The following is a 15,361-nucleotide window of genomic DNA, read 5'->3' as shown; positions in this document are numbered from 1 at the left end:
GAATCTTGAAGAAAAATGAAGGATTTTGATAGGTGACAGTGGGAGAAGACACCATTCATTCCAAGCAGTGAGGATTACTTGAGCACACAGTACACACAGTAGTAAAGCGCTATTGTAATTGTTGTTAGGTTATTTTGTTGTTATGGCTGTTCTCAGCATTATTAATGTGCAATAATTATTTCATTATGTTTGATAGGAACTTTTGGAAATTTGTTTATGTGTTTTCTCTTTTACCTTGTAATAGACTTGAATTTTATTAAGGTTCTTTAATAATGGGATGATAGACATGTTAAACAATGAAAATTCATCCAACATGAAGCCTAGTATTCTTCTTTTCTTGTCGGTATGATCTTTAGCAGATTAAGTTGGACTCAGTAAATGTTTAGAGACTTGGTATTCCAGTTTGGTTGTGGTGAATGATACGTACTGGGTGATAGTAGGATGTAAGTTTATAAAAGTAGATTGGTGATATATAAGTGGAAGGTAGAAGAGCAGAAAAATTATTTTTTGAGTAGCCTTCTGTATTCTTTCTTTAAGAAGCAAGGTCCTTAAAAAAGGTATGTATTTCAAATGTACCCACATGGTTTAATAATTTATAAAAATGTTTGCAGTTAAAATCCTATTTTAAATTTATAGGGAAGTTATCAGAAAAGTGATCTTTGTAAAGAGTTTTAAAAAAATTTTTAATTGTTTAATTTTTAAATTTTTATTAACATATAATATATTATTTGCCCCAGGGATACAGGTCTGTGAATCATCAGGCTTACACATTTCACAGCACTCACCATAGCACATACCCTTCCATACCCATACCCAACCATCCTCTCCCTACCCCCCCAGCAACCCTCAGTTTGTTTTGTGAGATTAAGAGCCTCTTAATGGTTTGTCTCCCTCTTGAGCCCATCTTTTTTTTTTTTTTTTTTAGATTTAATTTATTTATTTGACATACAGAGACCACAAGTAGGCGGAGAGGCAGGCAGAGAGAGAGATGGGGAAGCAGGCTCCTTGGCGAGCAAAGAGCCCGATGTGGGGCTCGATCCCAGGACCCTGGGATCATGACCTGAGCTGAAGGCAGAGGCTTTAACCCACTGAGCCACCCAGGTGCCATCCCCTTTTTTTAAAAGATTTTATTATTTATTTGACAGATGGAGATCACAAGTAGACAGAGAGGCAGGCAGAGAGAGAGAGGAGGAAGCAGGCTCCCCTCTGAGCAGAGAGCCTGATGTGGGGCTGAATCCCAGGACCCTGGGTCTTGATCCCAGCTTGTTTCATTTTTTCCTTCCCTATCCCCCAGACCCCCTGCCCTGCTTCTCAAATTCCTCAGAAAATAATTCTATACTAATTTATTGGCATTAATATTAGAATTTGGCCTACTAAAATCTTCAAGGGGCACAGAATTACATTTATTATTATTTTATCATTTAGGATTTTCTTTTCTCTTTTTAACTTAAAATGAGTCATGGTTTTATATTGGGAATTTTTGGAAAATGTAGAGTATCTGTTGAAGTAATTTAGTGCCATTATATAGCCTTAAGTTTTACAAAAAGCACTGCTGAGTTGTATCGGAATTGAATAGCCAGAGTTTAGAATTTTTGGTCTTTGAGCATGATCTACTTGTACTGCCTTTTTTTTTTTTTTTTTTTTTGAAAAAAAAAACAAAACTTTAATAGAAGCAACAAAATAGCTGAAGTACTAAAGACAAGCTTAACAAGTAATGGACACCATCTATAAGAAGAAAACTTTAAAATACTGAACAACACAGAAGAAGATTTTCATTTAAACAAGCAAAGTTCTGCCATATTCTTGAATAGAAAAAGCCAACAACATAACGAAGTCAAAGCTCCCAATATTATCAGTTGGTTGGCCAAATACAGACAAAAATTCTAGGAAAAAATCATAATAAATAGTGCCTTTGTAATTTATTAAACCACATTATGAAACTAACTATATGGAAACAGAGTGGTATGTGCTTATAACTAGAAAAAAAAGAATAGAAAATGCATCTAAATCTATAAAGCATTCTTTTCGTTTGATAAAGAGAGCTCGTCAATTTAAGTAAAAAAATATATGAGTTACTAAGTAAATTAAACTAAGTCAATAATAAGCCATTTTGAAAAAAAAACATAAATTTGGATTCCTGCCTCATATACAATAAATTCCAGATGGATCAAAGAATTATAAATGAAAAATTAATCATAAAGTATTAGTGGCAAAAAACTCAAGCACATAGAGTTCTTTTATAATCTCAGAATGGTGAAGACCTGTTAACCATTGCAGACAACTCTAGAAGCCTTGAAGTAACATATTGGTAAATTCAGCTATATAAAATACAGTTTTTCTGCCTGAAGAAAAAAATAAAAGGCAAGTGACAAATGGGGGAAAAATTGCAACTTATATCACAAAGTATTTGTTTTCCTAATGTGGAAACATTCATACCAATTAATAAGAAAATAATCGAAAACAGTTGAAAATTTGCAAAGCACATGAAAAAGCAAATTACAGAAAATGACATACAAATATTTAACTCCTGAAAATATGAAAAGACACTTGATCTCATTTATAATAAGGAAAATATAAAATTATAATTTTGTAAGATACAATTTTCACTTACAGAATTTGGCAAGTATTTTAAAATTTGATAACACAGAGGCACTTTCATACTTCTTGCTAGAACTGTAAGTTGTACTTGTACTGCTTTTTTAAGTTATAAAGAAACTACCTAGGAGAAGTTCTGTATTTTATTTTCTCTCGTTTTTTCTTTTTGTTACTACAATCTTTAGTAAACTAAATTAATCTCTTTCTTCCTGGAGAATGGAAGGGTGGAGGTAAAGCATTCATTAGCTCAGAGATGTAGCTCTTCTTGGCTCCTAGATTCTGTTATGTATTATGGGACCCACTTAGAGCTCTGTTATGTTATGTGTTCTTATGAAAAATGTTGGAGAAAATACCATGGTTCACTGACTTTGGGGCCAGACAGACTTGGTGTAGGTTGATACTGTTTTTTTTTCCTACATAACTGGCTTTGTGTAAAATACTTAAGCTAGCCTTATATAGGGTGAATAGGTGACACATAGTAGATTTTCAATAAATAGTAGTAGCTGTGTAATGATTGCTTAGTTATCTTTGACATGAGCCTTTGGAAATTGATTACATGTTTATATTGTAAGAAGACAGTATATATTACATATAACATACAAAATATGTGTTAGTTGACTGTTTATGTTATGGGTAAGGCTTCCAGTCAGCAGTAGGCTACTAGTAGTTAAGTGTTTGGGAGTCAGAAGTTACGCTTGGATTTTCTGTTGCACAAGGTGGGGATTGTTGGTGTGCTTACCTCTGCAATGTTCAGGGGTCAACTGTAGATTTGAATATTACCAGACTCTTTAAAAATTGGATATCAGATATGTTATAATGAAGAATTTATCCAGCACAAAACCTAATACTTCCCTGCCATTACAAGAGATACTTAATATGAGATGATCACAAAAATCTTTCAGAAGGCGTGTACCAAGAGTATTTTCCCCTGAGGTAACTGCTGTTGCTATGGCTTGACTGCTGTGCATCATTCCATTAATTTTCTTTTTGTTCAAATTCAAGTGCATAGATTGTAGTTAAAGCAATACAAAGTAAGACGACCATATTCTCATTCCTTTTTAAAGTTTTTTTATTGTATTTTTATATATGTATTCCTGATAATGGTTTTAGTTGTTTTTGAATGTAACTTGGTTTTTTGTTTTTTGTTTTTTTTGAATGTAACTTGGTTTTAAAGAATTAGGAATTTTTGGTTCCTAATAATTCATTTCCATATAATTCATTTCCAATACCATTATCTTTTTTATTACCACTGTACCTTATTAAAACATATCTGTAGCTCTATTCAGTTGTGTTTTTTTTTCTTTTTCCTTTTTTTTAGTTTATTTTAAGTAATCTCTACACCCACTCTGAAGCTTATATTCAAAACCCTGAGATCAAGAGTTGCCTGTTCTTCTGATGAGCCAGGCAGGCACGCTTCAGTTGTGTGTTCCTTTTTTCTAATTTTTAAAATTTTTAAGTTAAAATTCTTTGTTTTTACTTTTGTTGTGGTGGTGGTGGTGGGATTTTTTTTTTTTTAAAGACTTCTTTTTTAAACACTTTTTAAAAAAAATTTATTTCTTTATTTATTTGACAGACAGAGATCACAAGCAGGCAGAGAGGCAGGCAGAGAGAGAGAGGGGGAAGCAGGCTCCTCACTGAGCAGAGAGCCCATGTTGGGCTCGATCCCAGGATCCTGGGATCATGACTTGAGTGGAAGGCAGGGGCTTCAACCCACTGAGCCACCTAGGCGCTAGTGGTGGGTTTTTTTGAGAGGGAGTACAAAAAGTGATTTTATTTGGGGACAGGACCTGTGGGCAGAAAGAGCTGTTGCCACTTTTGTTGTTTTTTAAGTTTTAAATAGGCTTCACACCCATCCTTAAGTGTATGGTAGGGCCCAAACTTACTAACCTGAGATTAAGACCTGAGCTGAAATCAAGAGTCACTCAACTGACTGAACCACCCATGTGCCCTCAGTTGTATTTTCAGCATGACCAGTTTTATCATTCAAAGAATGAAATAACACCTATACCCTTTTGTAATATTTCAGAGCTGCAGTGATATCTGAGCAAGTGGCAGTTTTCCTATGTTTTCTTAGTTTTATTGGGGTATTTTTAAATAAGTCAGTTTATTAAAAAAATCTGTATAATTAAAAATCTATTTCAAAGAGAGTCAGAATTATTTATTTATTTTTTAAATTTAAATATAATGTTTTTTAAATTTAAATATAATGTATTATTTGCCCCAGGTGTATGGGTCTGTGAATCATCAGGCTTACACATTTCACAGCACTCACCATAGCACATACCCTCCCCAATGTCCATAACCCAGCCACCCTATCCCTCCCCACTCCCACTCCCCAGCAAGGGAGTCAGAATTTTGATGACTATAATTAAGAGGTATCTTCTATTTGCTTTTAGTGAAAAAGGATTTAGAAACTTCCTGATAAGCTTTGGAAAATGCTAGGAGGGGGACATATTTCATCTAAAAGCAGAATTATAGAGGGGGTGGGGGTGAGGGATGAGGTAATTGGGTGATGGACATTAAGGATGGCACATGATATAATGAGCAGTAAGTATTATATAAGACTGATGAATCCCTGAACTCTACATCTGAAACTAATACATTATATGGTAATCAATTCAATTTAAATAAAAAATGCAAAAAAAGTAAAAGCAGAATTATAGGGCTTTATTTGACTATAAGTTTCCATCCCCACTTCCCTCCAAGGCATAATTCTTTTGTATTCATTATGTTGGTTTAAAAATTACTTCATTTTGGGGTGCCTGGGTGGCTCATTTTGTTAGGTATCTGACTCTTGATCTTAGCTCAGGTCTTGATCTCCGGTTGTGAGTTGAGGCCCTTCACTGGCTGTGCACTGGGTGTGGAGTCTCCTTAAAAAATAATAGTAATAAAAATTATTTCAAGTGATCAGTTGCAATAGTAACTACAATTGGTGTCAGTGGGTTTGAGAACAAATAAAACTCACATGTGCATACAACTTAGTATATGGGAACAGAGGGGCTAATTGGGAGCTTTCAGTCCTTCTGCATTAATCATTATGTTCTATTTAGGGATGGGGTAGCATGCGTTTTGGCAGATTGGTTATATGGGGCTTGTTACAAGAGCATTGACTATGAGAATGTAGATTGAAAATCAGTACTTTTTTTTAAAGATTTTTATTTATTTGAGGGAGGGAGATGGTGGGGGAAAGACTATGAGCACAGTGGGCAGTGAGAGGGGCGGAAGAAGAGGGTGAAGCAGACCTCCTGTGGAGCAGTGAACCCAATGTGGACCTGGATCCCAAGACCCTGAGATTGTGACCTGAGCTGAAGGCAGGCACTTAAGTGACAGAGCCACCCAGGTGCCCTGAAAAATCAATATTGTAAAGTAAATTGAAGCCTTAAGGAACAGATAGTGTCATGCATAGTCTCAGTGCAGTGTTTCCAGGTTTTTGTAGGAATGAAATCTTGGCTGTTATTGATTAAAAGTAGCCTCTTATTTAAATTCTCAACCTTCTTTGGCCCCCTCACGTTGCTATTATTGTTTTGTTATGCACTACTCTTTCTCTCCTTGACCCCAAGGCAACTACTCTTCAATTTTTTGCAGATAGCATATATTATTGTTAGGTCTTGCTTTTTAAAATTCAGTCAGATACTCCCTGTCATTTAATTAATTTATTTAGGCTGTTTACATTTAACATAATTATTGTTACGGTTATTTTTATGCCTATCATTGTGCTGTTTGTTTTTCTCTTGTTTTACCTTTTCTTCTTCTTTTGTCTTTTCCTGACTTCTTTTGGATTTATTAAGTACTTTTTAGTATCTTGTTCTGTTTCTCTTGTTGACTAGTACCTCATGTATTTAGTGTTTTCTCCAGAGTTTGTATGCATTTTTGTAAAGTCATTGTTTACTAATCCCATCATTATCATTTATTGGTCTGTTTCTATTGATTGATTTTTTCCCTCATTCTTTGAATGTCTAGTATGTCATGTGATACCAGATAGTGTGAATTATACATTGATGAATTCTGGATTTTGTTCCGTTTCTTTAAAGATTACTACTTTTTTAAAAAAGATTTTATTTACTTATTTGACACAGAGAGAGATCACAAGTAGACAGAGAGGCAGGCAGAGAGAGGGGGAAGCAGGCTCCCTGCCGAGCAGAGAGCCCGATGTGGGGCTTGATACCAGGACCCTGAGATCATGACTTGAGCTGAAGGCAGAGGCTTAACCCACTGAGCCACCCAGGTGCCCCAAGATTACTACTTTTGAATTATTCCCTGCTCTGTAATATTTCTGTATATCTTATATATATTTCTATAACTTTTTTTTCTTACTGCATGTATTGCCAATACTTGGTTTAGTGTTTCTTTCCTTAAGTTGAGGACAGAACCTGTATTTTACTCATCTTGGATTTTACTGTTTAGGCTTGTGTCTGACATACTTGGGCATTGGTGATAAAAGGTAGACTTGAGTGATCTTCCTTGAATGCATTTTTTTAACTTGTTATTACTTTTCTTTCTAAACCTTTCAGTGAGTTTTGTTACACTTTGGTTAGGTCCAAATTCTTGGCCCTTGCTTACTTCTGTAGTTTATATCTTTTTATCTTCTTAAATCTCTAAATTTTTACTTGGTCACATCCTCACCCCCACCAAGGAAAGACAAGAGACAAATGTCTCTCTCTCACACACAAACAGACACACACACAGAGCCATCCTTTTTGTAGCCATATTCAACTATTTTCACTTTCTTCAAGGCACCATATTTCTCATCCTTAGGCATTTGAATTTGCTCTGTCTGTAACATACATTTATTGGCTAACTTCTGTTTGTTTCTATCACAGTTTAAATGTCTCTTCTTGGGGTGCCTGGGTGGCTCAGTTGTTTAATTGTCTGTCTTCAGCTGAGGTCATGATCCCAGGGTCTTGGGATGGAGCCCAGAGTTGGACTCTCTGCTCCCGTGGGGAGCCGCCGCCTTCCTCTCCCTCTGCCTGCTGCTCCCCCTATTTGTGCTCCCACTGTCTGTCAAATGAATAAGAAATCTTAAAAAAAAATTAATGTCCCTTCTTATAGGAAACCTTTTTGGACTCCCCTCCTTCCCCCATCAGTGCCCTTCTGTATGTTCCAGGAGACCATCATATGGTATTATAATTGCATATTTATTTTTGATTTGTTTGATTTCCCATTAAGCTCAGTGAGGGCACTGACTGCCCAAGTTTTTTCTTCAAGTATGCTGTGAAAAGAAGTTTTATATTCCATGCAGTCTGTCCTTAGTGTGCTGAAAATTTTAAATTTTAGGAAATGGAGCAGCCTCTGCATCTCAGAAATAGCTTCTGAGATCTTTTCAGACCACTTTTTTTCCCTCCCAGATCCACTTTTTTTTTTTCTTTTAAGGTTTTATTTATTTAGGGGCTCCTGGGTGGCTTAGTCAGTTGAGTGTTCAACTCTTGATTTTGGCTCAGGTCACGATCTCAGGGTCATGAGGTCAGGCTCTGCTCTCAGCTGGGAGTCCGCTTGAGATTTTCTCTACCTTTGTGCCTTCCCCATCCCCGTTCTGCTCACACACACACTGTCTCTCAAGTGAATAGATATATATATATTTTTAAGGATTTTTTATTTATTTGGCAGAGAGAGGTCACAAGTAGGCAGAGAGGCAGGCAGAGAGAGAGGGGGAAGCAGGCTCCCTGCCGAGCAGAGAGCCCGATGCGGGGCTCGATCCCAGGACCCTGAGATCATGACCTGAGCTGAAGGCAGAGACTTAACCCACTGAGCCACCCAGGCGCCCCGTGAATAGATATATCTTAAAAAAAAAAAAAAAGATTTTATTTATTTAGAGTGAGAGAGAGAGTGAATGTGAGCAGGGAGAGGAGCAGGGCAGGGAGAAGGAAAGAGAGAAGAGAATCTCAAGCTGACATGGCACTGAACATGGAACCTGGTGCCAGGCTTGCTTTCATGATGCTGAGATCATGACCTGAGCTGAAATCAAGAGTCCACTCAACCAACAGAGCCACCCAGGTGCCTTGAGACCACTTTTTAAAAGCTGTTTATTATTTTTTATTATGAGCTATTCAGCTTTATAGGAGAAAAATAATTAACTTTAAACTTTGTACTGTCTTCCTTTAAAGACCAGTGTCTCTAACTGCTGTGGTCCAGTCAAGCCACTGAGTTCCTGAACTGTCACTGTTGTTAATTTGAAATCTGAAGGGATGGCTCAAGATAATTTATGATTAAAAAAAAAAATTAGTTTAAATCAATTTTTTTTTTTTCAGTCAAAATGTAAGGGGATGTATGCATTTAAATCTCCCTTGGGGCTTGGAGTTTTGATTTTTTTTTTTTTAAGAATTTTTTATTTGAGAGAGATGAGAGCAAGTGAGCATGAGCAGGGGGAGGGGTACAGGGAGAGGGAGAGAGAGAATCCCAGTAAACTCCCTGCTGAGCTTAGAGCCTGATGCAGGGTATGATCCCATGATGCTGAGATCATAACCTGAGCCAAATTCAAGACTTAGATGCTCAACTGACTGAATAACCCACCTGCCCTGATAATTTTTTTTTAATAGATCAGTTTCTTCTTTTAAATATGTAGTTACAAAACTTTAAAATGTCCCTTTCTAGTTTTTGCTAGTCAGCAGTCCTTTATGGAATATAGAAGTATTTCCATAGTTTTAAAAAATCTCAGTAATTTATATACTTTTACTTAACTTCCTAATTTTCCTGTACCTGCACAATCATGTTAATTTTTTTAACTAAATTTATTGTATTGTTAGTCTCTTGACATCCCTTTTAAGATAGACTGTTCCAGTTTTCACAGTTTTGCCATTGTAATATTGCTTTATATATTGTACAGAAAAATGATGTTCTCAGTTTTGTTCTTGATATTTTTCAGCTCTGCCATTGTAATTTTAGCTAACTTTTCATTTTATCTATTTATATTAATGTTTTTATTCTTCTAGGATATGCCATTAGGTTTTCAGCCATTAGGTTTTCATTTTTACTGACATGTAATTCACTTACCGTTAAGTTCATCCTTTTGAAGTTATACAAATCAGTGATTTCAGTAGATTTATTGGATTGGCAGGCATCACCACTGATTCAGAAAACATTTTCATCATACCATAAGGAAACCCTCTACTCTTTAGCAATTACTCCTTATTCCTCTTTGCCCTGGGCCCCTGGCAACTACTAATCTGCTTTCTGTCTCTATGCCTATTCTGCCTATTTTGGATATTCATATAAATAGAATCATACAGTATGTGGCCTTTGTGTCTGGCTTTTTTCACTTAGCATAATGTTTTCAAGGTTCATTCATGTGGTAATAATATGAGTACTTTATGCTTTATAATGTATGTTTATCCATTTTAATTAGTTGGAATTTGGGTTGTTTCCACTTTTTGGTTATTATGAATGATGCTGCTATGAATATTTGTTTGCAAGTTATGTGAACATATTTTTTCAGTTCTCTTGTGTGTACACTTAGGAGAGGAAGTGTTGGGTCAAATGCAAAATGCTAATGCTAACTCTGAGGAACTGCCAAAATTGGTCAGTAATTTTCTTGATAATTTTTATTTAGACAACCTGTAGGAGAATGAAGATGACAATTCCAAGATTCAGTACTTCTTCTAAGAATTGAGTTGCTGTAATATTCTTATAAAGAGAAATTTCATAGACTTGTTTATGGAATGTCCTTAAGGAAAAATGTAGGAAGTTTTTCTCAGTTAAATGTATTGCTACCTAAGGATGAGGTTAGTTACTATGTTTTATAGAAATTCTTGAATTTCCTCATTACCAAATTGAAAGATTTGTTAATAGTGGTCCAGTGGGCCATAGGAATACATAAATTTTCATAGAATAATATATTCTAATTGTTGGGTTTCTTCTCTTACAGGGTTTTGACTCTGGGAGGAGGGCTGCCTTATTTGGAGCACCTTAATCTCTCTGGTTGTCTTACTGTAACTGGTGCAGGCCTGCAGGATTTGGTTTCAGCATGTCCTTCTCTAAATGATGAATACTTTTACTACTGTGACAACATTAACGGTAATGCCTTTTAATAATGAGATAATTTTGAAGGAATGGATTTAAAATTTTTTGACAGTTCTCATGGTTCTTAGGGTTTTTGTTTAATTTTCTAGATTTCTAATTACCAAACTTTTTTACTTTCAGAGAATTCTTTACATTTGATAAAATTTAAAAATCATGTATGTTTTCATTAATTAGCTTCTATAAAGGTAAGTTTTTTTTTTTCAGATAGGTATTTCAAGTATATATTCTGCCAGATTTTTGAGCTATGTAAATGGCAAGTTGTAAGAATACTAAAATTCTTTTTTTTTTTTTAAGACTTTATTTATTTGTTAGAGAGAGAGAAGAAGTAGAGGGAGAGGGAGAAGCAGACTCCCTGCTGAGCAGGGAGCCCAATGCAGGTCTTGATCCCAGGACCCTGAGACCGTGACCTGAGCCAAAGGCAGATGCTTAACCAACTGAGCCACCTCGGCTCCCCTAGAAATATTAAAGTTCTTATAAAGTTTTGGGAAATTCTTCTAGAGTGATACAGCATTCATGAACAATTTAGAGGTATTGATGTTCTAGATATACCAATTTCTTAGGGATGATGGCTCAGATTTCTTGTAACATGACTTTAAAAAAAAGTGCAGTTGAGAAGGGAGGACTTCGGTAATGGGAACTTCTTGGGGATCCTGGGTCTGGTTTCAAATCAGTCTCATGGAAGATTGAGGTGGGGGAGTGGTATTGGGGAAGAGGCTGAGATGCCTTAGACATGACTAAAATTCCTATACTATTTTGGAGATTGATTGCTGAACCTACTTAAAACAATCATTGGATAAATATTTATTGATTGTTTTGTTTCTTAAACCTATCCTTACCCTGCATATGTTTTTTTCAAGGTACATTCAGGGCCCTTCTGGGCTTTTGATAGTCACTGGTAGAAACTGAAGTTTCTAGAGGCATAAAAAGCTCCTCAGTTATTAGTAAGCAAATAAATTCCCTGTATTTATAACTGGAAAAACATTTACATGGTTCAGACTCTACCATGCAGCTGTCTTTTTTACACCATATGCTGTTTTCTTTGAAAGCCCAAGTTATCTTAAGATGACAAGAAAATCACCTGAGTTTCTCTCAGGGAGAACAGTTGAAAGGAACCAGGAAGACTGGAGGAATGGTCTCTTTAATGACATACCTGTAGGCAGAGAAGTTAGCAAATTGCTATATCTGGGCGATTAGGTTTTCCTTAAATACATAAAAAGAGACAGGAGATTGCAGCTCTTTTATTTCTGGCATAACATGGGTGATACGGGAGATGACCTCCCTTGTTCTTGAAGTTGCAACACTAAGAAGGAGCATTTCTTTGCTCTCTCGCCTTCAGCATATAATCCAGGAATGGTGAAAATGAATGTCATTTTAGTTGCAACCTGTTAAGCATACAAAACCAGTTTGATTGCTTCCATGAACCATTTGCTGCTTTTGTAGATGCAGTGAATTTGAGATGGGAATTTTTTTTTTTTTAAATGTGCAGTTATGTCATTGTAGGTGCAATGTTGTACTTCCTAAGGCTTAAGGACATATCATGAAAAGTAACTAGTAGGCAGTTATTTTTATAAGAAAAACATCTTATTTGTATGTTGCACTTAAATTGTGTACAGTTGATTTCAGCATAGATTTTGCTTGTGGGAATATCACAACTGAATTTGTTAGATTTGTATTTGGGTATATAGATGTTACAGGGTGGGGGAGATTGGATTTTCAGTTCATTTTTATGATTTGTCTACTTGTTTTGCTTGTGTAATTTTGAAAACTTTTTGAAATTTAGGTGATGGGATGGAGTTAAATACCTGAAATCTTTTGCATCTTGTTAGGATGTTAGAATTCATTTCATCTTAACTGGTTTTGAATATATAAATATTAAAGTGTTCCAAAGGAGCTGCTGCATTCCTTTTGTTGAATGTGATTTTTTCTTGATAAATGAGTGGTAATTTTCAATAAATGAATTTTAATGAAGATATCTGACTTTGAGAGATTTGAAAGGAAATTGACAGCACTTGTATAATCCAATATTAAGTCTCGTTTCACAGCTTCTTAAAACGTGATTTTGGGGAAATGGAAATCCTTAACTTTATAGGGTGATTTTTCATATTAACTTATGTTCTAAAGTTCCATAGCCAGTTGCTCTTAAAGCAGTGCTCTGATGGCATTTTTTTTCCTTAAAAGGATATGTGGACAACCTAGAAAGTGTTAGAATAAAGTTGCATTGTATCCAGTTTTGCAAGATGATATGATTGATCCAGTAACTTTTACTACAGCTCAATTTGTACAATAAATATTTAATGACTGCTTATGGGGTCCCCTTTTTATTTTTATTTTTTCTGAAAATAGTATGTTTTATACATGGTCTTAGAATAATAGGGAACATAGGTGACAAACTATATCTTAAATATTTGGGTAACATTTAACTAAAAATGTATTTGTTAAAAAAAAAGCTTCATATAGTTAGCTACTAGATTATTAACTAAAAGAAGTAAATACTGATAAACAATATGCTTAACTAAATAATGAGTGATAAATAAAGCAGAATGACCTGTTTCCTAAAAGATTTTGGAGAAGATAAGTTAGTATCAGATATTCAAATATTACCTGCTGTGATCAAGATACTGTACTAAATACTGATTAAAAAATGCCAGTTTTATTCTTCTGAATGATTCCTCATGACATTTAAATTTGTGATTTGATTGAGAAAGTTTAAGATTTAAACATAAAAGAAGGCTTCTTCACCATAACATTTAAAAACTTCTTTGTCATTTAAGAAGTGTTAAGTGGAATTGCATAGTTTCGGAGCTCTGAGGAACACTTGAACAATGATAGCAAACATTTTGTACTGATTTTGCATTTCATTGTCTGTATAATTTATGAATTAAGATAGATTAGCTCATAGTTCTGGAGGTGACAAAGTCTCAGATGATTTGCTCTCTTATGTTTCTAATTTAAGTTAAAGAGGAATTAAAGGTAAGTGAAGGTAAGTGCAGATATACAGCATAAATAATATACTTAAAATCCAGGAAAAACAAATCAATCAATAATACAAATTTGGGAAAATAACTATAGTTAACATTATGGCTCTTTTATCTAATATTTAAAAAATGCTTCTTTATCTTTAACATGCATTTAAAATTTTTATTTAATGATTATGCCAATTTTATTTTCCTATTTTCTTTATTATTCTTTAATGTAACTTAGCCCTCAGCCCTCATGTATTACAGCCATTTGAATTCTTTGTTCTATATTGAGATAGACATTTGCTGATGATGAGTCAAATATTTAAAGAGAATGGCTTTTTGAGTTGTCAGTGTCTATGGAAGCACAGCTGTCTGCTTGAGATACTTGGCAAAATAACAAATCTTAGTCGTGTTTCTGTATAATGCTGCCTCACTTTCTGTTGTCCATTTATTCCCTTTTCTGAACAGTCCTTCTACGATGCTTAAGAGTCTCACTGTTAACATTGCTTACAATTTTCATGCTTTGGAAATTGCCGTTCTCTCCTGTTTTCTACATTATGAGACTAACGTAAATTAAAAACGGTGGTTGTCTTCCCTTTTGCTTTGCCCCAGGACTTTAATAGAATAAAATCTCCTCATGGATGACCTTACTTTCATGACTATGAGGATCAGATACCTGGTCTGTAATTGACCTTAAGGTGGGATTATAGTTTTGAGATAGTATCATAGTTACTGTCTAAGTCCTCATAGGTTTCTCCAGATAGATCCTACTTTCTGATTTGAAAACACTGATGTATTAATTTCCTCTCTTCACTCTCTACTTAAACCTCAGATATTCTAGTGCATATTTGAAGGAGGGGGTACATTTTATATCAGTGTGAGGAATTTGTTTTGTGATGTTAATAAGGAGATCCTGACAGATAAGCAGGATTGGGTTACTTTCAACCTAATATGGGACACATAATTTTATTCCTACACTTTTCTTCCTCTGTGATTCCTATTACCATCCTTTAGACTTTGAGATCAAAGAGTGACCAGAGTGGCCAGGCTGGTACCTCAGTACCTCAGGTTACTCAGTAACCTGAGGTTACTGACTGAGCCTGTCTTCTGGGGGGATGGTGACTAGCTATATGTATTTGGAAAGATAGGGATCTCTAGATAGTTTCCTTGATCTTATTGGCTCCTTTGAGGCTCCCTTATATTTCCTGTGTTAAAACTAGTAGCATACTTCACTTTCATTGCTTTCGGCCATCACTTAGGACTTTTCCCAGGTTATTGTTGAATTCAGTGTAAAGTTTCTTCCTTACCTTTCTGTTCTTTTAAAAAACAGGAATATAGAAATTTTAAAGTATTTTAAGGGAGTTTTAGTTGGAAAATTGTCTAACGTCTCCATGTCTTTTTCCTTTCTAAAAAATTTGGAGTAGAATTACATACTGAGAAATAGATTTTTGCAGAATCCACCAGTTCAGGCATTTCATCACAGGGACTGAGTGTCAGTTAGAGCAGTTAGCTAGTGAGGCGGGGGATAGGTCTTGAAAAGAAGCTCTAGGTGATTGTCAGGCAGAGCAGGAACCAGCATTTAAGGGGTACAGAAAGACAAGCTCAGAATAGGTGGCATGGAGGGTTGAGTACTGTCTAAGGAAAAAGCTGAAGATACGTTCAGAAGGAAAACCTGGTCAAAGGTTGACGGTGGGAGAGTTTCAAACTATAGGATTCCTTATCAGGACATTTCTGTATGATATGTACTAGGACATTTTACTTTGATTTTGGTTAAGGTGACTAACCTGGAGTCT

General features: G+C 35.3%; 1 protein-coding gene across 1 annotated transcript in view; it reads left to right on the top strand.

Moving 5' to 3' along the window:
- The window catches only part of FBXL5 (F-box and leucine rich repeat protein 5), a 43,031-nt gene that overhangs the window by 25,249 nt on the left and 2,421 nt on the right, over positions 1-15,361 (top strand). Inside the window, exon 10 of the mRNA XM_080796174.1 lies at positions 10,454-10,602. Coding sequence (XP_080652300.1) covers positions 10,454-10,602 — 149 coding nt within the window. The remainder of the gene's footprint in view (positions 1-10,453; positions 10,603-15,361) is intronic.

Source organism: Martes martes (genome assembly GCF_963455335.1).
Source record: "Martes martes genome assembly, chromosome: 2".
Taxonomy (NCBI): Eukaryota; Metazoa; Chordata; class Mammalia; order Carnivora; family Mustelidae; genus Martes; species Martes martes.
The sequence above is the reverse complement of the archived record's forward strand: the minus strand, read 5'-3'. Positions and strand labels throughout refer to the sequence as shown.